Source organism: Choloepus didactylus, chromosome 9, assembly GCF_015220235.1.
Source record: "Choloepus didactylus isolate mChoDid1 chromosome 9, mChoDid1.pri, whole genome shotgun sequence".
Lineage (NCBI taxonomy): Eukaryota > Metazoa > Chordata > Mammalia > Pilosa > Megalonychidae > Choloepus > Choloepus didactylus.
Window position 1 is genome coordinate 87,971,954 of NC_051315.1, and position 24,636 is coordinate 87,996,589.

The 24,636-nt window shown below is 36.9% G+C and overlaps 1 protein-coding gene across 7 annotated transcripts in view; it reads left to right on the forward strand.

Moving 5' to 3' along the window:
* The window catches only part of CCDC150 (coiled-coil domain containing 150), a 214,888-nt gene extending 190,301 nt beyond the window's left edge, over positions 1-24,587 (forward strand). For all 7 annotated transcript variants that reach the window (XM_037849432.1, XM_037849434.1, XM_037849433.1 and 4 more), the window contains 7 exons: positions 17,057-17,183; positions 20,068-20,262; positions 20,649-20,717; positions 20,812-20,973; positions 21,667-21,753; positions 23,827-23,946; positions 24,239-24,587. In XM_037849432.1, coding sequence (XP_037705360.1) covers positions 17,057-17,183; positions 20,068-20,262; positions 20,649-20,717; positions 20,812-20,973; positions 21,667-21,753; positions 23,827-23,946; positions 24,239-24,355 — 877 coding nt within the window. In that variant the 3' untranslated portion in view covers positions 24,356-24,587. The remainder of the gene's footprint in view (positions 1-17,056; positions 17,184-20,067; positions 20,263-20,648; positions 20,718-20,811; positions 20,974-21,666; positions 21,754-23,826; positions 23,947-24,238) is intronic.
* Positions 24,588-24,636: the final 49 nt, after the last annotated feature.

Here is a 24,636-nt window from a genome sequence, read left to right on the forward strand (position 1 = left end):
AGTGGATAAATAAAATGTGGTATATACACACGATGGAATACTACACGGCTGTAAGAAGGAACGATCTTGTGAAACATATGACAACATGGATGAACCTCGAAGACATAATGCTGAGCGAAATAAGCCAGGCACAAAAAGAGAAATATTATATGCTACCACTAATGTGAAGTTTGAAAAATGTAAAACAAATGGTTTATAATGTAGAATGTAGGGGAACTAGCAGTAGAGAGCAATTAAAGAAGGGGGAACAATAATCCAAGAAGAACAGATAAGCTATTTAACGTTCTGGGGATGCCCAGAAATGACTATGGTCTGTTAATTTCTGATGGATATAGTAGGAACAAGTTCACAGAAATGTTGCTATATTATGTAACTTTCTTGGGGTAAAGTAGGAACATGTTGGAAGTTAAGCAGTTATCTTAGGTTAGTTGTCTTTTTCTTACTCCCTTGCTATGGTCTCTTTGAAATGTTCCTTTATTGTATGTTTGTTTTCTTTTTAACTTTTTTTTTTCATACAGTTGATTTAAAAAAGAAGGGAAAGTTTAAAAAAAAAAAAAAAGAAAGAAAAACAATGGGAAAAAAAAAAGATGTAGTGCCCCCTTGAGGAGCCTGTGGAGAATGCAGGGGTATTCGCCTACCCCACCTCCATGGTTGCTAACATGACCACAGACATAGGGGACTGGTGGTTTGATGGGTTGAGCCCTCTACCATAAGTTTTACCCTTGGGAAGACTGTTGCTGCAAAGGAGAGTCTAGGCCTCCCTATACTTGTGCCTAAGAGCCTCCTCCCGAATGCCTCTTTGTTGCTCAGATGTGGCCCTCTCTCTCTGGCTAAGCCAACTTGAAAGGTGAAATCACTGCCCTCCCCCCTACGTGGGATCAGACACCCAGGGGAGTGAATCTCCCTGGCAACGTAGAATATGACTCCCGGGGAGGAATGTAGACCCGGCATCGTGGGACGGAGAACATCTTCTTGACCAAAAGGGGGATGTGAAAGGAAATGAAGTAAGCTTCAGTGGCAGAGAGATTCCAAAACGAGCCGAGAGGTCACTCTGGTGGGCACTCTTACGCACACTTTAGACAACCCTTTTTAGGTTCTAAAGAATTGGGGTAGCTGGCGGTGGATACCTGAAACTATCAAACTACAACCCAAAACCCATGAATCTTGTAGACGATTGTATAAAAATGTAACTTATGAAGGGTGACAATGTTATTGGGAAAGCCATATGGACCACACTTCCCTTTGTCTCATTTATGGATGGATAAGTAGGAAAATGGGGGAAGGAAAAAAAAAAAAAAGGCACCCGGTGTTCTTTTTTACTTTGATTGTTCTTTTTCAGTTTAATTTTTATTCTTATTATTTTTGTGTGTGTGTGCTAATGAAGGTGTCAGGGATTGATTTAGGTGATGAATACACAACTGTATAATGGTACTGTAAACAACTGAATGTATGCTTTGTTTCGTATGACTGCATGGTATGTGAATATATCTCAATAAATATGAATTTTTAAAAAATGGGGGAAAGACCTGAATAGACACTTTTCCAAAAAGGAAATACCAAAGCTAAAAAGTGCAAGAAAATATGTCCAACATCACCAGCTACTAGGGAAATGCACATCAAAACCACAATGAGATATGATTTCACACCTACTAGAATGGTCATTATTTAAAAAAAATTACATGTGCTGGAGAGGATGTGGAGTAATAGAAATACTTATTCACTGCTGGTGGGAATGTAGAATGATGCAACCACTTTGGACGGCAGTTTGGCAGTTTCTCAGGAAGCTAAGTATAGAAGTGCCTTTTATCCTGCAATCCTGCTAGTAGGTGTATACATAGAAGAACTGAAAGTGGGGACATGAACAGACATTTGCACACCAATGTTCATAGTGGCATTATTCATGATTGCCAAGAGATGGAAAGAACCCAAGTGTCCATCAACTAATAAGTAGATAAACAAACTGTGGTATATATATATACAGTGGAATATTATGCATCTGTATGAAGTAATTAAGTTGTGATGCATGCAACAACATGGATGAACCTTGAGAACACTATGATAAGCTAAAAAGCCAGATACAAAAGGGTAAATATTATATGGTTTTACTAATACTAACTAATTATTATGAGTAAACCCTGGGATTGATGATCTAGTGTATAGGTTACCAGGAGATAAAAAGAGGGTAGAGAATGGGCAGATGATGCTGAAGGTGTATCAAATTTTTAATAACATTGATTGTAAATGTTTGCAAATGTATAGAGGAGATGGTAGTACAATAGTATAAGTGTAATTAACAGCACTGAGTGTGAGTATGGTTGAAAGGGGAAGTCTAGGATTGTGTATGTCACTAGAAGGACAGCTAGAAGATAAACCTTGGGACTATATAACAGCAAAATCTATTGTAGACAATGATTGTGATTAACTGAACAAATATAAGAAAGTTCTTACATGAAGTAGAAGAAATGTATTTCACTATTACTCGGTGTTAATAATAGGGTTGTATATGGGGAAAATACAGTTAATGCAAACTAAGGACTGTAGCTAAGAGTAGCATTGTAATACTCTTTCATCAATTTTAAGGAAATTACTATACCAAAGCTAAGCATCAATAATAGGGGGATAAAAGCAGTACTAAGGGGGAAATTTATAGCACTAAACGCATATATTAAAAAGGAAGAAAGAGCCAAAATCAAAGAACTAATGGATCAACTGAAGAAGCTAGAAAATGAACAGCAAACCAATCCTAAACCAAGTACAAGAAAAGAAATAACAAGGATTAAAGCAGAAATAAATGACATAGAGAACAAAAAAACAATAGAAAGGATAAATATCACCAAAAGTTGGTTCTTTGAGAAGATCAACAAGATTGACAAGCCCCTAGCTAGACTGACAAAATCAAAAAGAGAGAAGACCCATATAAACAAAATAATGAATGAAAAAGGTGACATAACTGCAGATCCTGAAGAAATTAAAAAAATTATAAGAGGATATTATGAACAACTGTATGGCAACAAACTGGATAATGTAGAAGAAGTGGACAATTTCCTGGAAACATATGAACAACCTAGACTGACCAGAGAAGAAATAGAAGACCTCAACCAACCCATCACAAGCAAAGAGATCCAATCAGTCATCAAAAATCTTCCCACAAATAAATGCCCAGGGCCAGATGGCTTCACAGGGGAATTCTACCAAACTTTCCAGAAAGAACTGACACCAATCTTACTCAAACTCTTTCAAAACATTGAAAAAAATGGAACACTACCTAACTCATTTTATGAAGCTAACATCAATCTAATACCAAAACCAGGCAAAGATGCTACAAAAAAGGAAAACTACCAGCCAATCTCCCTAATGAATATAGATGCAAAAATCCTCAACAAAATACTTGCAAATCGAATCCAAAGACACATTAAAAAAATCATACACCATGACCAAGTGGGGTTCATTCCAGGCATGCAAGGATGGTTCAACATAAGAAAAACAATCAATGTATTACAACACATTAAAAACTCGAAAGGGAAAAATCAATTGATCATCTCAATAGATGCTGAAAAAGCATTTGACAAAATCCAACATCCGTTTTTGATAAAAACACTTCAAAAGGTAGGAATTGAAGGAAACTTCCTCAACATGATAAAGAGCATATATGAAAAACCCACAGCCAGCATAGTACTCAATGGTGAGAGACTGAAAGCCTTCCCTCTAAGATCAGGAACAAGACAAGGATGCCCGCTGTCACCACTGTTATTCAACATTGTGCTGGAAGTGCTAGCCAGGGCAATCCGGCAAGACAAAGAAATAAAAGGCATCCAAATTGGAAAAGAAGAAGTAAAACTGTCATTGTTTGCAGATGATATGATCTTATATCTAGAAAACCCTGAGAAATCAACGATACACCTACTAGAGCTAATAAACAAATTTAGCAAAGTAGCGGGATACAAGATTAATGCACATAAGTCAGTAATGTTTCTATATGCTAGAAATGAACAAACTGAAGAGACACTCAAGAAAAAGATACCATTTTCAATAGCAACTAAAAAAATCAAGTACCTAGGAATAAACTTAACCAAAGATGTAAAAGACCTATACAAAGAAAACTACATAACTCTACTAAAAGAAATAGAAGGGGACCTTAAAAGATGGAAAAATATTCCATGTTCATGGATAGGAAGGCTAAATGTCATTAAGATGTCAATTCTACCCAAACTCATCTACAGATTCAATGCAATCCCAATCAAAATTCCAACAACCTACTTTGCAGACTTGGAAAAGCTAGTTATCAAATTTATTTGGAAAGGGAAGATGCCTCGAATTGCTAAAGACACTCTAAAAAAGAAAAACGAAGTGGGAGGACTTACACTCCCTGATTTTGAAGCTTATTATAAAGCCACAGTTGCCAAAACAGCATGGTACTGGCACAAAGATAGACATATAGATCAATGGAATCGAATTGAGAATTCAGAGATAGACCCTCAGATCTATGGCCGACTGATCTTTGCTAAGGCCCCCAAAGTCACCGAACTGAGCCATAATGGTCTTTTCAACAAATGGGGCTGGGAGAGTTGGATATCCATATCCAAAAGAATGAAAGAGGACCCCTACCTCACCCCCTACACAAAAATTAACTCAAAATGGACCAAAGATCTCAATATAAAAGAAAGTACCATAAAACTCCTAGAAGATAATGTAGGAAAACATCTTCAAGACCTTGTATTAGGAGGCCACTTCCTAGACTTTACACCCAAAGCACAAGCAACAAAAGAGAAAATAGATAAATGGGAACTCCTCAAGCTTAGAAGTTTCTGCACCTCAAAGGAATTTCTCAAAAAGGTAAAGAGGCAGCCAACTCAATGGGAAAAAATTTTTGGAAACCATGTATCTGACAAAAGACTGATATCTTGCATATACAAAGAAATCCTACAACTCAATGACAATAGTACAGACAGCCCAATTATAAAATGGGCAAAAGATATGAAAAGACAGTTCTCTGAAGAGGAAATACAAATGGCCAAGAAACACATGAAAAAATGTTCAGCTTCACTAGCTATTAGAGAGATGCAAATTAAGACCACAATGAGATACCATCTAACACCGGTTAGAATGGCTGCCATTAAACAAACAGGAAACTACAAATGCTGGAGGGGATGTGGAGAAATTGGAACTCTTATTCATTGTTGGTGGGACTGTATAATGGTTCAGCCACTCTGGAAGTCAGTCTGGCAGTTCCTTAGAAAACTAGATATAGAGCTACCATTCGATCCAGCGATTGCACTTCTCGGTATATACCCGGAAGATCGGAAAGCAGTGACACGAACAGATATCTGCACGCCAATGTTCATAGCAGCATTATTCACAATTGCCAAGAGATGGAAACAACCCAAATGTCCTTCAACAGATGAGTGGATAAATAAAATGTGGTATATACACACGATGGAATACTACGCGGCAGTAAGAAGGAACGATCTGGTGAAACATATGACAACATGGATGAACCTTGAAGACATAATGCTGAGCGAAATAAGCCAGGCACAAAAAGAGAAATATTATATGCTACCACTAATGTGAAGTTTGAAAAATGTAAAACAAATGGTTTATAATGTAGAATGTAGGGGAACTAGCAGTAGAGAGCAATTAAGGCAGGGGGAACAATAATCCAAGAAGAACAGATAAGCTATTTAACGTTCTGGGGATGCCCAGAAATGACTATGGTCTGTTAATTTCTGATGGATGTAGTAGGAACAAGTTCACTGAAATGTTGCTATATTATGTAACTTTCTTGGGGTAAAGTAGGAACATGTTGGAAGTTAAGCAGTTATCTTAGGTTAGTTGTCTTTTTCTTACTCCCTTGCTATGGTCTCTTTGAAATGTTCTTTTATTGTATGTTTGTTTTCTTTTTAACTTTTTTTTCATACAGTTGATTTGAAAAAAGAAGGGAAAGTTAAAAAAAGAGAAAAAAGACAAACAAGGAAAAAAAAAAAAAGATGTAGTGCCCCCTTGAGGAGCCTGTGGAGAATGCAGGGGTATTCACCTACCCCACCTCCATGGTTGCTAACATGACCACAGACATAGGGGACTGGTGGTTTGATGGGTTGAGCCCTCTACCATAAGTTTTACCCTTGGGAAGACGGTTGCTGCAAAGGAGAGGCTAGGCCTCCCTGTATTTGTGCCTAAGAGTCTCCTCCTGAATGCCTCTTTGTTGCTCAGATGTGGCCCTCTCTCTCTGGCTAAGCCAACTTGAAAGGTGAAATCACTGCCCTCCCCCCTACGTGGGATCAGACACCCAGGGAAGTGAATCTCCCTGGCAACGTGGAATATGACTCCCGGGGAGGAATGTAGACCCGGCATCGTGGGATGGAGAACATCTTCTTGACCAAAAGGGGGATGTGAAAGGAAATGAAATAAGCTTCAGAGGCAGAGAGATTCCAAAACGAGCCGAGAGATCACTCTGGTGGGCACTCTTACGCACACTTTAGACAACCTTTTTTAGGTTCTAAAGAATTGGGGTAGCTGGTGGTGGATACCTGAAACTATTAAACTACAACCCAGAACCCATGAATCTCGAAGACAGTTGTATAAAAATGTAGCTTATGAGGGGTGACAGTGGGATTGGGAATGCCATAAGGACCAAACTCCACTTTGTCTAGTTTATGGATGGATGTGTAGAAAAGTAGGGGAAGCAAACAAACAGACAAAGGTACCTAGTGTTCTTTTTACTTCAATTGCTCTTTTTCACTCTAATTATTATTCTTGTTATTTTTGTGTGTGTGCTAATGAAGGTGTCAGGGATTGATTTAGGTGATGAATGTACAACTATGTAATGGTACTGTAAACAATCGAAAGTACAATTTGTTTTGTATGACTGCATGGTATGTGAATAAATCTCAATAAAATGATGATTAAAAAAAAATAAAAAAAATAAAATAAAATAAGACAAGAGTGGCAGAAATTAAGAAAAAATGATGACAATTTGTGACACATCTGCTAAAGTTCTTTTTCATTTTCCATTTTCTTGATCTTCTAAACTATCTAACACAGGATAGATAATTTTTTTTTTCTTTTATTTCTAAACCACAGTGCAGTATTTAAGAGATCTTGCTTTGGAAAAGACAGACTGGAATTTAAAGCCCTGGCTGTGGGTCTTTCTAGCCTTTTGACTCTAGACAATTACATAAACACTTTAAGCCTCATTTTCCTTATCTGTAACAAGAACTTAATACTCCTGCTACATAAGATTTCATTAAATATTGAACAAGATGATATGTGTAAAATGTTTGTAAAATGTGAGACATTAATAATTCAGTTAGTAGTGGTTATTGTCAGTAACTTACTGCAGGATTGTACCAATTTTGGGTCTGAAGTACTAAAATAAAATTAAATTCTAAGAAAAAAAAAAAATAATAGGGGGATATAAGGGGAATGGTTTTTGTTTTTTGTTTTTCTCTTTTTTTTTTTCAGAGCAGTGAGAATGTTCTCAAATTGACTGTATTGCTAAATGCATAACTCTGATTATACCAAGAGCTAATGGTTGTGCACTTTGGGTACATTGTATGGTGTGTGAATAAAACTTTAAAAACAAAAAAAAAACAGGAGGATCTCTTGGTACCATTTTTGGCCCCGTCCCATGCCCTCATCAGCTCTAGACAGAGCTGGTCCCTAGTGTGCATAGCAACCCTCATGTACATACTACAAGCATGTATATCTGACCTAATCTGTCTGGTGGTAGCCTGAGGGACTGAGCCAGGACACTCGTTGCAGGCTTGCCATCCCAGCAACTGCCTTGCATGTAGGAGGCAGTTCACAGAGGGTCCTCCGGAACACTATAGGAGAGCACTGAATTGTGGCTGCCTGAGTGCAAGGATGGCTGTCTTTGGAAACTAGAGTGCAATGACCTGGACTGTGAGGATACAGTTTCCCAGGGAAGAGGGGACATTTGTATCTGTGCAAGCAGGAGAATTCCATGGGCTGCGTGCATGCCCAAGAAAGGATGCATGCACAGAAAGAACCAAGGATTCTCATATGCCTTGACCGTGAGCTATTCTTTAAAATAATTTTATGGATAAACTTGGAAAGAGTGCACTTACTTGCACAAGTCAGTATGCAAAGACTGAAAAAGGAATTGGTTTTTTTTTCCTTGCTTTTTTTTTTTTTCTTGTTGCTGTTAGCTCCTGGCATTCGAGGAAATCTCTGTCATTACACTTGATGCATGCTAGCCTAAAGAACAGGAGCCTCAGAGTCTACATTCCAGCCATAATGCATTAAATATCCAAATGTCCATGTTTCAGCAAAAGATTACAAAGTATACAAAGAAACACAATATGATGACCCAGGCAAAGGAGAAAATTAAAACATTAGAAATCATCAATGAGGAGGACCAGACCTGAAACATACCAGCAAAAGACATTTAAAATGGTCCTAAATATGCTCAGAGAGTTTAAGGAAAACATGGCCAGAGGAATGAAGGGAATCAGGAAAATGACAGATGAACACAAAGAGAATATCAGTAGAGAGATAGAAATTATGAAAAGGAACTAAACAGAGCTGAAGATCACAGTAACAGAAATTATAAATTCCCTAGAGAGATTCAGCAGCAGTTTGGAGAAAGAAAGGGACAGAGAATATTCAAAGAAATAAAGTCTGAAAATGTCACAAATTTAACAAAAGACACGAATATACACATACAAGATGTTCAGTGAACTCTAAACAGGATAAATCCTTCTTAACCCAAACTCTTGCATATTAAAACCAAACTTGTCAGCTGCCAAAGATAAAGTGAAAACTCTGAAAGCCACAAGGGTGCCTCAAGAAAATAAAGTGCCAACCTCTCATTGGATACCAAGGAGGCAAGAAAGTAGTGGAATGACATATTTAAAGTACTGAAAGCAAAAAATTGCCAACCAAAATCCTATATCCGACAAATCTGTCTTTCATACTTGAGAGAGAGAATAAGACATCCCTAGATAAACAAAAGCTTAGGGATTTCATTAACACTAGATCAGCCTTAAAAGAGATGCTAAAGACAATAGATCAAAGCTGCTTAAAGAAATAAAGATCCTGAATAAGGGTAATGACATGGGTAAATATAAATGCCAGTACTATTGTATTTTTAGTATATAACTCCACTTTTTACTTACTACAAGATCTAAAGGCAAATGCATAAAAGGTATTGATAAATCAGTGGATTGGGACTCATTATATATGTATATATATAATCTGTGACAAGAACTACATAAAGGCAGGGGGACAGAGGGGTATAGGTACATAGTTGCATACGCAATTGAAATTAAGTTGGGTAACAAAGCAAATGAGAATGTTACAGATTTAGGATGTTAAATGTAAGCCCCTTGGTAACTACAAAGAAAATATGGGACAGGGACTTGTGGGCCGTGGCAGAGAGAGACTGTGGGGAATCTGAGCTGAAGGGTTGAACTTATGCAACAGCTTTAAGACTCCAGGAATGGCTAGGAGATCAGAGACTTAACAGCATTCTTCCCTCCCTAACTGCACAGGGCACACCCCCACCTTCAGGGCTGGTGGCACCAACTGCACACAGAAATGTGCACTGATTTGCCCCCCCCCTCAAGGTTTTGATCCCCACTAGCCGCATAAATGAAGTTGGGGAGAATTGGATTGAGGGTAATAGGTGGCTCGGTAATAGGTGCCATCTGCTGGTAAGTCAGGAAAAGTACACTCCAACAAGTTGTAGCTGTGACAAATTACAGATAATTGTTCAAAAAAAGCCTGCATATCCTAAAAGAACACTATCAAGATAAGCAAATGCTAAGAGGCCAAAAACAATAGAAAATTTTAAAGCATATGAAGAAACCAGAAGATATGTATAACCCAAACCCAAACACCCAAATCAAAAAATCAGGAGACACAATACTTGGAGCAATTAATCAAAGAAGTAATTACAAACAACGAGATCATGGCACAGGATATAAAGGACATGAAGAAGATCCTAGAAGAGCATAAAGAAGAATTTGCAAGAGTAAATTAAAAAAATAGACAATCTTATGGAAATAAAAGAAACTGCTGATCAAATTAAAAAGATTCTGGATACACATAGTACCAGATTAGAGGAAGCGGAGGAAAGAAAAAGCCATCTGGAAGAGTGCAGGCTTGAGACTGAAAGTACAAAAGAAAGAATGGAGAAAAATAATTGAAAAATTCAAAATAGATCTCAGGGATATGATGGACAACATAAAGCACACAAATATAAGAATTATTGGTGTTCCAGAAGGGGAAGAGAAGGGTAAAGGTATAGGAAGAGTATTCAAAGAAATTGTTGGGGAAAACTTCTCACCCCTTCTAAACAACATAAATACGCAAATCATAGATGCCCAACAAACTCCAAACAGAAGAAATCAAAATAAACCCACTCCAAGACATATTCTGATCAAATTGTCAAATGCTGAAGAAAAGGAGCAAGTTCTAAAAGCAGCGAGAGAAGCAATTCACCACATAAAAGGGAAACAACATAAGACTAAGTAGTGACTACTCAGCAGCCACCATGGAGGTGAGAAGGAAATGGTATGACATATTTAAAATTCTGAAAGAGAAAAATTACCAGCAAAGAATTCTTTATCCAGCAAAGCTCTCCTTCAAATGTGAAGGAGAGCTTAAAATCTTCACAGACAAACAAATGCTGAGAGAATTTGCTAACCAGAGACCTGCCCTACAAGAGTTACTGAAGGGAGCCCTACCAACAGAGAAACAAAGAAAGGAGAGAGAGTATGGAGAATGGTTCAGAACTAAAGAGATTTAGTAAGGGTACATTAAAGGAAATAAAGTGAGAGGGGAGAAAATATATCTGACAAACAAAAACCAAAGGATAGGATGGCTGATTGAAGAAATGCTTTCACAGTAGTAACATTGAATGTGAATGGATTAAACTCCCCAATTAAAAGATATAGATTGGCAGAATGGATTAAAAAATATGAATCATCAATATGTTGCTTACAAGAGACTCACCTTAGACACAGAGACAAAGAAATTGAAAGTGAAAGGATGGAAAAAAATATTGCATGCAAGCTACAGCCAAAAGAAAGCAGGAGTAGCAATATTAATCTCAGATAAAATAGACTTTAAATGCAAGGATGTTATAAAAGACAAAGAAGGTTCCTATATACTAATAAAAAGGACAACTCAACAAGAAGAAATAATCATAAATATCTATGCATCCAATCAAGGTGCCCCAAAATACATGAGACAGACATTGGCAAAACTGAAGGAAGCAATAGATGTTTCCACAATAATTGTGGGAGACGTCAATATATCATTCTCTCCTATAGATAGATCAACCAGACAGAGGACAAATAAGGAAACTGAAAACCTAAACAATATGATAAATGTATTTGAATTAACAGGCATATATAGAACATTACATCCCAAATCACCAGGATACACATTCTTCTCTAGTGCTCATGGAACTTTCCCCAGAATAGATCATATGCTTAGCCATAAAACAAGCCTCAATAAATTTAAAAAGATTGAAATTATTCAAAGCACATTCTCTGATCACAATGGAATACAAGTAGAAGTGAATAACCATCAGAGACTTAGAACAATCACAAACATCTGGAGGTTAAATAACACACTCCTAAACAATCACTGGTTTAAAGAAGAAATAGCAAGAGAAATTGCTAAATATATAGAGACTAATGAAAATGAGAACACAACATATCAAAACATATGGCAGCAAAGGCGGTATTGAGGGAGAAATTTATAGCTCTAAATGCATACATTAAAAAGGATGAAAGAACTAAAATCAAAGAACTAATGGAACAATTGAAGAAGCTAGAAAATGAACAGCAAACTAATCTTAAACCAAGTGGAAGAGAAGAAATAATGAGGATTAAAGCAGAAATAAGTGACATAGAGAACAAAAAAACAATAGAGAGAATAAATAAAAACAAAAGGTGGTTCTTTGAGAAGATCAACAAGATTGACAAGCCCCTAGCTAGACTGACAAAATCAAAATGAGAGAAGACCCAAATAAACAAAATAATAAATGAGAGGCAACATTACTGCGGGTCCCGAAGAAATTTTAAAAATTGTAAGAGGATACTATGAACAACCGTATGCCAACAAGCTAGATAATGTAGAGGAAATAGACAATTTCCTGGAAACACATAAACAACCTAGACTGACCGGAGAAGAAATAGAAGACCTCAGCAAACCAGTCACAAGCAAAGAGATCCAATCAGTCATCAAAAAGCTTCCTACAAATAAATGTCCACAGCCAGATGGCTTCACAGGGGAATTCTACCAAACTTTCCATAAAGAACTGACACAATCTTACTTAAACTCTTTCAAAACATTGAGGAAAATGGAACACTACCTAACTCATTTTATGAAGCTAACATCACTCTAATACCAAAACCAGGTGAAGATGCTACAAGAAAGGAAAACTACAGGCCAATCTCCCTCATGAATATAGACACAAAAATTCTCAACAAAATACTTGCAAATCGAATGCAAAGACACATTAAAAAAATCATACACCATGACCAAGTGGGGTTCATTCCAGGCATTCAAGGATGTTTCAACATAAGAAAATCAATGTAATACAACACATTAAATCAAAAGGGAAAAATCAAATGATCATCACAATAGATGCTGAAAAAGCATTTGATAAAATCCAGCATCCCTTTTTGATAAAAAGACTTCAAAAGGTAGGAATTGAAGGAAACTTTCTCAGTATGATAAAGGGCATATATGAAAAACACACAGCCATAGTACTCAATGGTGAGAGACTGAAACCCTTCCCTCTAAGATCAAGAACAAGACAAGGATGCCTGCTGTCACCACTGTTATTCAACATTGGGCTAGAACTGTGCTAGCCAGAGCAATCAGCAAGACAAAGAAGTAAAAGGCATCCAAATTAGAAAGGAAGAAGTGAAACTGTCATTATTTGCAGATGAAATGATCTTTTATTTGGAAAACCCTGAGAAATCTATGATACAGCTACTTGAGCTAATAAACAAATTTAGCAAAGTAACGGGATACAAGATTAATGCGCATAACTCAGTAATGTTCCTATACACTAGAAATGACCTAACTGAAGAGACACTCAAGAAAAAGATTCCATTCTCAATAGCAACTAAAAAAATCAAGTACCTAGGAATAAACTTAACCAAGGATGTAAAAGACCTATACGTAGAAAACTATATAACTTTACTAAAAAAATCGAAGGGGATCTAATAAGATGGAAACATAAATTTAGGACGGCTAAATGTCATTAATATGTCAATACCCAAACTCATCTACAGATTCAATGCAATTCCTATCAAAATTCCAACAACCTACTTTGCAGACTTGGAAAAGCTAGTTATCAAATTTATTTGGAAGGGAAATGGGCCTCAAATTGCTAAAAACATTCTAAAAAAGAAAAACGAAGTAGGAGGACTTACACTACCTGACTTTGAAGCTTATTATATAGCCACAGTAGTCAAAACAGCATAGTACTGGCACAAAGATAGGCATATTGATCAATGGAATCTAATTGAGAATTCGGAGACAGACCCCCCCACCCCCAGATCCACGTTCAACTGATCTTTGACAAGGCCCCCAAAGCCACTGAACTGGGACATAGCAGTCTATTGACAAATGGGGCTGGGAGAGCTGGATATCCATATCCAAAAGAATGAAAACAGACCCCTACCTCACACCCTACACAAAAATTAACTCAAAATGGATTAAAGACCTCAAAATAAGAGACAGTACCATAAAACTCCTAAAAGATAATGTAGGGAAACATCTTCAAGACCTGGTATTAGCAGGTCACTTCCTAGATTTCACACCCAAAGCACAAGCAACAAAAGAAAAAATAGATAAATGAGAACTCCTCAAATTTAAAAGCTTTTGTACCTCAAAGGAATTTGTCAAAAAGGTGAAGAGGCAGGCAACTCAATGGGAAAAAAATATTTGGAAACCACGTATCTGACAAAAGACTGATATCTTGCATATATAAAGAAATCCTACAACTCAACGACAATAGTGCAGACGGCCCAATTATAAAGTGGGCAAAAGATATGAAAAGACAGTTCTCTGAAGAGGAAATACAAATGGCCAAAAAAAAATACGAAAAATTGTTCAGATTCACTAGCTATTAGGGAGATGCAAATTAAGACCACAATGGGGTATCATCTCACATCATTTAGATTGGCTGCCATTAAATAAACAGGAAACTACAAATGCTGGAGAGGATGTGGAGAAATTGGAACTCTTTTTCATTGTTGGTGGGACTCTATAATGGTACAGCCAGTCTGGAAGTCAGTCTGGTGGTTCCTTAGAAAACTAGATATAGAGTTACCCTTTGATCCAGCAATTGCACTTCTCCATATATACCCGGAAGATCTGAAAGCAGTGACACGAACAGATATCTGCACACCAGTGTTCATAGCAGCATCATTCACAATTGCCAAGAGATGCAAACAACCCAAATGTCCTTCAACAGATGAATTGATAAACAAAATGTGGTATATACGCACAATGGAATACTACACGGCAGAAGAAGGAATGATGTCGCATAACATATGACATCATGGCTGAACCCTGAAGACATAGTGTTGAGCGAAATAAGTCAGGCACAAAAAGAGAAATATTGTATGTTACCACTAATGTGAACACTGAAAAATGTAACATAAATGGTTTAGATTGTAGAATGCAGGGGACCTAGTGATAAACAGCAAATAGTCAAGGGCGAATGATAATCCAATAAGAACAGATAAGTTATGGAGGGTAAACTTAATGTTATGGGAATGCTCAGGAACGACTATGGTTTGTTAATTTTTGGGCAGTATTATAGAAACAAGTTGGCAGAAATGTAGTTATTTTAGGTTATTTGTTTTTTCTTATTCCTTTGTTTTGGTTTTGCTTGAAATTATTTTTATTGTTTGTTTTTTTAATTTTTTTATTTAAAAAAATATGGGAGAATGTGCAAGCTCATAGAGACAGAAAGTAGAGTACATGTTAACAGGGGCAGGGGGGCAGAAGGCAGGGGGAATGGGGAGATAATGCACGGTTTCTATTTGGAGAGATGGGCACATTTTAGCAATGGAAGGTGATGAAGAAACCGCAACATTGTGAATGTGATTAATCCTGCTGAGTGGTATGCTTGGGAATGACTGAGATGGGAAAGTTTATGTTGTATATGTATTCCCACAATTTGGAAAAAAAAAAAAAAAAAGAGCAACTAAACAGTGATAATTAAATGCAATACGTGATCTTGGGCGGGATCTAGTAAGGGAGGATAAAAGGTTCAAAGGACATTATTGGGACATATGAAAAAATTGAAAGTTTTATATCAATACTAAATTTCTTGAACTTGATAACTGCACTTAATGTGGTTCCGTAAGTGAATATCCTTGTTCTAAGAAAATGTACATGGCAGTATTAAGGGTTCAAGGAGCATGATGTATACAACCTGCATTCAAGTGTTCAGAAAATGGACTGATAGATATACAGACAGACTGACAGACAGAAAGATAGACTGAAAGGTTGATGGATAGATAGATTGAATGATATGGCATGGCATGTATGGCAGAATTGGTGGATGTGGGTATTGGGAGAGATAGGAGTATGATAGAATTCTGTATATGGGGTTTGTATTAGTTTTGTAACTGTCCTATAAGTTTGAAAGTACTTCAAAATAAAGAGTTAAAAAAAAAATCAGGGAGAGATTAAAACATTCCTAGATAAAAGCCAAGGAAGTTCATCACCACTAGACTGGCCCTACAAGAGTTGTTAAAGAGAGTTCTGCAGTTTGAAAGAAAAGGACAGTATATCAAAGCTGCATGAAGAAATAAAGATCACTGGTTATGTTAACAACATGGGTCAATATAAATGCCAGTAAATTGTATTTTTAGTTTGTAACTCCACTTTTTACTTCCTATGGGACCTAAAAGGCAATTGCATAAGATGTGATGGTTTTGGACTTATAGAGGTGGGGGGACAGAGGGGTATAGGAATGTAGTTTGTGTATACTATTGAAGTTGGTATCAGAGCAATCAAGATTTTATAGATTTAGGTTGTTAAATTTAATCCCCAGTGTAACTACAAAGAAAATATCAGAGAATATGCAAGTTCATAGAGACAGAGTATACATTGCCAGGGTTGGGGGGGAGGGAGAATGGGGAGATAATGTATAATGAGTACAGGGTTTCTGTTTAGAGAAACAAAATTTTTAGTAATGGAATATGGTGAGGGTGCCACAGTATTGTGAATATGATTAATCCCATTAAATGGTCTGCTTGGGAGTGTTTAAGATCTGAAAGTTTATGTTTTATATATATGTTTCCATAATTAAAGAAAAAAAGACCAACTAAAGAGACAGTGGCAGTTAAAGGCACTACATGATCCTGGATGGGAAGGAGAAAAGGTTCAAAGGGACATTATTAGGGCATATGAAAAAATTGGAATATAGACTGTAAGCTTTGTATCAATGTTAAATTTACTGAACTTGATAAGGCTATAAGTATTCTTAAGAAATGTATATGGTAGTGTTAAGTGTTCAAGGAGCATGATGCATACAGCCTACATTCAAGTGTTCAGAAAATGGATTGACAATTAGAGACAGACAGACAAATGGATGGATGGATAGAATTAAACAGCAAATGTGGCAAAATGTCAGAACTGGTAGACCTGGGTATCTGGGGGGATATGTTAGAGTTCTCTGTCTGGAATTTGTATTATTTTTGTAACTGTCCTGTAAGTTTGAAAGCATTTCAAAATAAAAAGTTTTTTTAAAAACATAAAGTAAAAACAAGTATCTCTTTTATGGTAGGGCTGCTTCCTCTATTATTTTCCTTCTGTGAGTTTTTCACTCTTTGTTTGCATCTCCTTATATAGAATTTGTTTTTTTAATGCTCCAGGCAAATGCACTTTTTTTTTTTTTAACCTTCTGTTAATGAGCTCCAGATTATAAACAAACTGAACTGCCTCTCTCTTGTAAATAATACATCTTTGGAGAGTCGCGTGTTTCCCTCTGAATCTTCCTTACCTTCTAAGATCATTTCTAAAAGTGATTTGTTATCTGTCTTCTTCAAAACAGGGAACACATGGCTGAAGAATCCAAAATGGAAGCTGAATTGCATGCTGAACGCATAGAAGCTCTAAGGAAGCAGTTTCAAACTGAGAGAGAAACTGCAAAGAAAGCATCACAACGGGAAACAGCTGAGGTATGGAGTTAAGTGACAAAAGTAATTTCTCTAGGTGAATGCCTCTTAAGAGGAGAATCAACTAAAGAACTTCCCAATGGCTACAGATGTTCTTTGGCTCTTCTAGTCTCCCTTTAACCTGCAAGCCAGATGCAACTGAGCCATCTTTGTGCTGTTTGTAAAGCGACATACAGGAAAACAGTTTCTGATAAACAAGTTCTCTGCCCAGGAAGGAATGCTTTTACATGATAGAGTGGAAACCAAGTGTGATAGAGGAATAAGTAGACTGCCTCCTCAATTCAGTTAATTAGCATTCACTATGCATCTACCTCTTCTTAAGAGGCACATATAAAACCATTAGAAGATAAGGTCTGTGCTCTAGTGTGTGTTGAATGAACCCTTGTTTAAGTGTGATCTCCACTGTGGACACGGGGCAAGTAGGGAAAACATCAGAGGACCTTTGGTGGATAGCTAGAAGCTGTGTACAATTTTGAGGGAATTCAAAGTAAAGTTCACTATAGTCTGGTTGGAGTGAAAGAAGGGAAGTTTAATGAAAGTACAGGATTGAGACTTGCAGAAATGGCAGGACTGGACACCCCATATAAGAGGTAAGCAAAGCTCAGTTACAAAAATAAATAGGATACGTAAACAAATGAAAAGGAGCCTCTGTTGATTAGAGCAGATACTTTGGGATATCTCTGAGGAAGAGTAGTTAGGGTAGGTGGTGAGCTGGAAGAAGGCCTTGGCTACCAGAATGCTGGATGTGACTGTTGGGTAAAAATGGAGTATTAGAGATTTCTGAGCAGGGAGGTGGTACAATATAAGCACAATTTTAGGAAGGTTAATGTGACAACAATCTAGGCAAGAATGAAGAAAAATTGGAAGCATGGGGACTCAAGAAAGCTCTAACAGTTTTTAATTTGGGCATTAGATGATTAGGACCAAGAAAATTAGTTCTGTTGAAAATGGGAACAATTAAATCAGAAAGGCATTTTAGTAGAAAAGTCACTAAACAGAAAATGTTCTATAGTGAGCAAAGGGGAGGAAGGAATCAAAATTATTCCAAGACGTGGTTGGGGTGGCTGATCTGTATATTGTCAAATTTAGTACATTTAGCAACTCTAATTAAGAGAAAACATTCACAAAATGAATAAATGGTAGATTAAACAATTTAGTAAATTGCAAAGAACTATGTAAATATAAATGTTATAAAAAGTAAATTCTGTGGCAAACAAAAAGATGCACTGTAATGTTGAACTGTACCTTAAATCAGAGATACTTGTTCAGAATACTTACAAAATTAAGTCTTTTTAACAAGGACCAGTGACAATTGTGAACTTGTGAGACCAGGAGAACAGTGAGAGAATGAACTTGTGAGACCAGGAGAATAGTGAGAGAATGGCATCAGTAAAGCAGTTAGCCTCGGGAGTACACTGAGGTGCAAGAACTAAGTAAATGATAGTTGTTAGGACTTACCTCAATCTCAGCTGTGTCTGAAACTGGGTAACAATGAAACATAAATTACTTGGGTGGTGATAAAAGACTAAACTATGGTGTGAAATTAGGATCTAAAGGAAAGAACTAGTATAAAGAGAAAAGGTACAAAAGGTCTTGCCTTTATTCTTTGACACTGCCAGTCCTAGACAACACCACATTCCTATCTTCCCCCTTCTCAGCTGGCTTTTCTTCCTAAAATTCAAGTGGCACTGATTTAAGGGCACATGAGGAGGAGGGGGCTTGTGATACTCTTTCAGGTAATCACTGTTATTTTTTCACTAGAGAAATTTATTAAAATCCTTAAAAACCAAAAGAAATATTATAAAAATACATGGAATAATAGTTAATAAATAGTATTTTTATATACCATATAATCTGTTTGCACTTCTCCAGACATTAGATTGGAGTGAAAGAAAGGAAGAGAAAAGCTTGTAGCATGATAATTACTGAGCAATTGTTGTGCACCAGACTCTTCATTCTTTCTATATGTTATCTTATTTAACTGTTATAAGAATCCTACAAGGTAGGCTATATACACACTGTTCAGTTGAGGAACCTGAGGTTTAGGGAATTAAATTACCTACCATCACTCAGCTAATAAGTGGTGAGGCTGAGATTTGCATTTAGGGGTATCTGACTCCAGAGCCCTGTTCTTTAAAAGCAAATAATGAATATATATTTGCATTCTTTATCTATTCTAAAAGATTTTGTTTTTTAGTGTTATAAAGTGAAAATTTCACGGTGCTCTCCTGGTGAACATAAACAGTTTCACAGGATGTCAACATTAGACAAGACCACTGTATGACCATGAGGGACCAAGACAAAAACAAGTCCACTCCACAATCATTTACAAAGACAGACAAAACATGAGCATTGTCCAAGCCACAGAATACTAACCTCCCCCCGCCATTAGCCTATAAAAGCAAGTGCTGCTTCTCTACCAATTACAGCTGTAATCTTGCTCTAGTCTGACCTCCTTAGAGAAAAGATTTATTAAGATAACAACCCTAGGATCATTCCTGCTTTCCGACAGCACACAATCGTGAGCAAACCCACACTTCTCATAACGCACTCCCCCCAAAAAATCAACTAAACCGAGTGCATATCCGTTAATAGGGCCCTTCTAACACTCTCTTGCTGAAATGCCCCCAAGGTTCCACGGTGCGCTTTCTCTTGCTGAAAGGAAGAAGAAATTTGATTTTTGTTCAACTTAAAAACAATTATGAAAATCCCTTGATCTGTTGGCTCCATAAATCTGCTTAATTAGGCACCATTAATATTGCCTCACTTACCCTCTTTTTAAAAAGAAAGATCTAAAGAGAAGAAAATATAGTAACAGAACTGAACATAAATGTCTCTTTCTAAATGGAAAGTAAAAGTGTTCTAATTTTTCCTGTGTGTTCCACAGCTGAAGAAAGCCCTTGACGAAGCCAACTTCAGATCAGTGGAAGTGTCCCGGACCAACCGAGAGCTGCGACAAAAAATAACAGAGCTGGAAAAAATACTGAACAGTAACAAGGAGAAAATGAAGAACCAAAAGGCTCAAATTAAACACTACTTGTCGGCCAAGGCGAATAATGCTCAGAATATAGAAAGGATGAAGGTTGTAACAGAAACCCCTCACTTCCTTGGTATCCAGTCAGGACCCAGGGAGTTGGGTGGTGTCGGGAGAGGACAGGCTTCAGGGTGCTAAGAGCAGCATGTTCTGCTGGGAAGGAAGCAGATTGCCTTTATGGGACTCCCTCTTGTCTTTTTCATCAGTAGATACTGATGTGTAAATGTTTGTTTTTCATTAGCTGCCAGTGTCCTCTTCTAGCTCCCATCTGTCTCTGCCACATTCATTGTACTGGACTTGGCTCTTTCAGGGTCAGTGAGCTAGATGGGAAGGAATTGATAATTTTGGGTCTCATATAGGATTCTGTCTTCAACTTATAAGCCAAAGAGCAAGCTAGTTTTTCCACTGACCATCTTTTCCACGTTTATTTTTAGCAAATAGAAGCAGAATTGAGGCAAATGGAGCTAATTAAAGATCAATATCAGAAAAAGAACTATGAACAGGTAGATGATTTCCACAAACCCTATGTTTACCATTCACACAAAATCTCAAACTTGGAAAGCTTCACCGAAAATGTCCCCCTTTGTTGCCTGCCAGTCATTGAGTATCCAGAAATTTGTATCTGAGATGACCAACCTGCAGAAAGAGATGCACCTGTTGGCCAGGAGCCAGTATGATGCCTCAGCACGGAATAAACAGCAAGAGATCCAACTGGAGGCCGAGCGGAAAATAAGGCAGGAACTAGAGAAAAGGTGCCAGGTAAAAGGTTTCCTAAAATTCATAGGAAAGATTCTCCGTAAATGGTATATGCCAAAACCCAGCCTTATAGTGCCTAGATTTTCTAGATTCTATAGAAGAAGACAAATATGCAAGTTGTTAGCCAAAGCCTTAGAATGCTAGTGTCTAGGAAAAAGCTTTTAATATAGCAAATATTCTGTTTTCAATTTAATAGAAATGATGTCTGTTTTTAAAGAACAGCTAGAGTTCACACATACAGAATACCAGTTGCTAAGTAAGACTTCTAAGCTGAATTTCATAGTCTTTCAGGAGCCTGATACCCCTTAATTTTTTCCCATAGCACAGATACATCCATGCTCTTACAGGACTATTAGCCATTCCCAAACTAATAAAAAGCATAACATTGTATCACTGACAAGGAACTTCAAGAGATCATTAAGTGCCTGCTTCCAAGTAGGGATTATCTGTTATGAAAAGTATCCCCCCTACTTTGGAAAGAGGTTTTAATCACTTTTTCTCAGCAGAGTCTATAATTAAAATCTGTAATCATCTGTAATTATATATGTATTTATCATGTATTTTGGTAGCACCTGAAGTTAGAAAGTATCCGAACATGCTTTCATAATTTGGTTGCCCATTTATTACAATATTTAAAGGTTTTTGTTCCATCTAGTACATTGGAAGTTTGTAAACATCTTTGTGTAACATTTTCAGGAACTAGAAGAAACTGTCAGACATCTGAAGAAATGTAAAGAGGCAACAGAGAATAAACTGAAAGAAGCCAGTGTGGAATCAGAACAGGTGAGTCAGACTTAGGGACATAAAGACTTAGACAAGCTTCCTTAGACACAGCAACCCTGAAACACACAAGTACTGTGACTCCTTGGTTAACACAGTTATCAAGAATGCAACAGGAAAGAACCAACAACTTAATAATCACAATATACATTGTAAAGAATAAATAATTTTTGGATTAAGTTTCAATGTCCTGATAATAGTGGAATGCTGAAAGAATGCCTAAGCCTGAAGTCCAGGTCCCTATCACTAAATATAAGAATGAAATATCAGATTGCATTGGATTTTAATGTAGTGTTGTTTGTGAACTAATAAAAGTAGAAGCTCTTTGTTCAAGTCAATAACTAGAAGTATAAAATAAGCCCTATTTAATTAGTTGTAGATTTTCTTTCTCTGTTCCCATATCTTAAATTGGCCTTTCTGGTGGTATTTAAAATCATGAATTTTTACATCTGGAAAGATCTTTGAGATCATTAGTCTACCACCACCACCCCTCATTTTCCAGAAAAGAAAACTGAGATTCTTAAGCTGAAGGGATCAGTGTCCCTGCTGCATTGATGATGATTTATCCTTTATACAGCCATTAAATTACATAATTTAACATGTCTCTCAGAACAGTATATTAGAAAGAACTTGAGTGCTGACAAACCTGAGTTTGAATACCAACTGTGACACTATCTGTATACCCTTAGGAAAGTTACATTTATTTTCTTTAACCCATCAGTTATTACATCTGTAAAAGTCAGAAAGTTAATACCTACCAGTCTGTTACTCTGACATATGCCCAGTGTAACTTTCAACAAATGTTAGCTCCCATCTCATTCGCCATACGGTAGGAGACATGATGTGCAATGCCATTTCAAGCATTGCCTCCACTTCAGGTAAAGAGTGTGGGGAAAAGTGGGTTTTGTGGGGGATTTTGTTGTGTTTGGAAGGTGGGAGTGTAGCTATTTTCAGGTTGCACAGACATGAAAATAGTTTTGCAGCTTTCTAAAAGTTAAATGGCACTAAGGAGAGCTCTATTTTCTTATCTCACTACATTGTACCCACACTATAACCAGGCTAATGTGGGACAAGTACACAACAGCATGTATTTATTGAAAACCTATTATTTGCCAGGCATCTCCAGCTAGATGCTGGAGAAACAGGAGTGAGTGAACAAGACACACAAAGCATCTGGCTCACAGAACTTGACTTCTACTGAGCAAGGGAGAAATATGCCACACTCTCAGACTTCAGAATCAAAAAACTAAAACAAGGTCCCTGAAATATAAATAATCAAAGGGGAATGCCAGTAATTTTACTTTTTATTTTAGAGAGCATGTTCTGGAGTTGGTTTGAAGTGATCTTTATTTGTGAAAACTTATTAGCTCTACCTTCAAAATACCAAGTATCCCAAATACTTAGAAAACTGCAAGAAACATATGGAACTCAGTAAATACTTGTCAATAAACGAATACTTATTCCAGATAATCTTCAAATGCAGTGTACTAGAGGGGCTGTTTTCAGGTCTCTAATGAAGATAATTTGGAAGTTTTGAGTTAAAGTATAAAGTATTTGAATAAAAAATAAAATCAACACAATTAACACAAATCTGGTCAAGTGTTTTAGTAGTACATTCTATTACCCTCAAAGCACAGCAGAAAAAAATACATAGCTTTTACAGTTTAGGGACTTTGGAGAAATATTTAGTCTTAGAGAACAGAACTCAGAAATTCAAAATATGGTTTGTGCTACCGCAATCTTAAGATGTCTATACTTTTGTTTTCAATGCCATCTTGTACTTTTATTCTCATCTTATTTTTCTCCTGGATTCTCTCAGCTTAGTTTACATCCAGGACATACTGACAAGTGCATTAATGTATGCAGGCCTGCATACATTCTTTAACCTCTTCATTCAGAAATTACTCTCATCTATAGGATGTTGTTAAGTGTATTGTGCAAATAAGTTGGAAGGACCTTGCAGTCAGAATTTGGATCTTTTAAGTACACAAGTACAAAGTCTCTCAAACTAATACACAAAAAACTTGTAACTGTTTCTATGTTTTAACTTTTAATAAATCACATTTATATGTTTAGATAACAGCTAACCTAGAAGAAGCTCACCGGTGGTTTAAGTGCAGGTTTGATGGTCTCCAACTTGAGCTGACAAAAAACCGGTTGCAGAGGCTTCCCCGGGAAGACAGGCGGCGGGAAGAGGTGAGGTATTTAGACATAGCTGTCTTAAACAAATTTTGGATTTGTTACTTCTCAGATTTATACTTCACAAGTTCTCTCTTCATCTAGCTACTCCCTCCACGAATCTTTAAATTTGTTTAAACCATTACCAGGACACCAATGAACTAAATTCTTTTCTTAAAAGTTCCACTTGCCCCAAACTGTCTAGATTAGAACTACCTACCCTGATGAATAAATGGTATAAAGACAAAATGGATCCTAAGCTCCGCAGAGTTCGTTTTAAATAGTACTAGGTTTGTTTTCTTTTCCGCAGGACCAAGATATAAGACAGGATGTTGTACCCAAGCAGTCTGCTCTACATCGATGGGAGACAAAACAAAATCTTAGGTTCATGTCCAAGAAGTACCAGCCTGAGGTAGAGAGGAAGTAATGTCCTTGACTGAGGAGCTTCTCCATTGATGGCTACAAGTCATTCTGTGAGCCTAGCAACTAGGGCTGGCCCATTTCTACAGTCATCAAAATGTGAAGCCTTTGATGTGGGCTGAAGATTCTGGATCTGAGTTTATCCTTTTATGGACTCTCTCATATCAATACAGAACTACCCCATCTTTTTTGTCCCTTTCCCTATTTTTCATCCAATAAATTTATATTAATTTGTTGTATGATAGGAGATGCTGTTGCTTCACACTTGTTTATGTTTCTAAGGACATC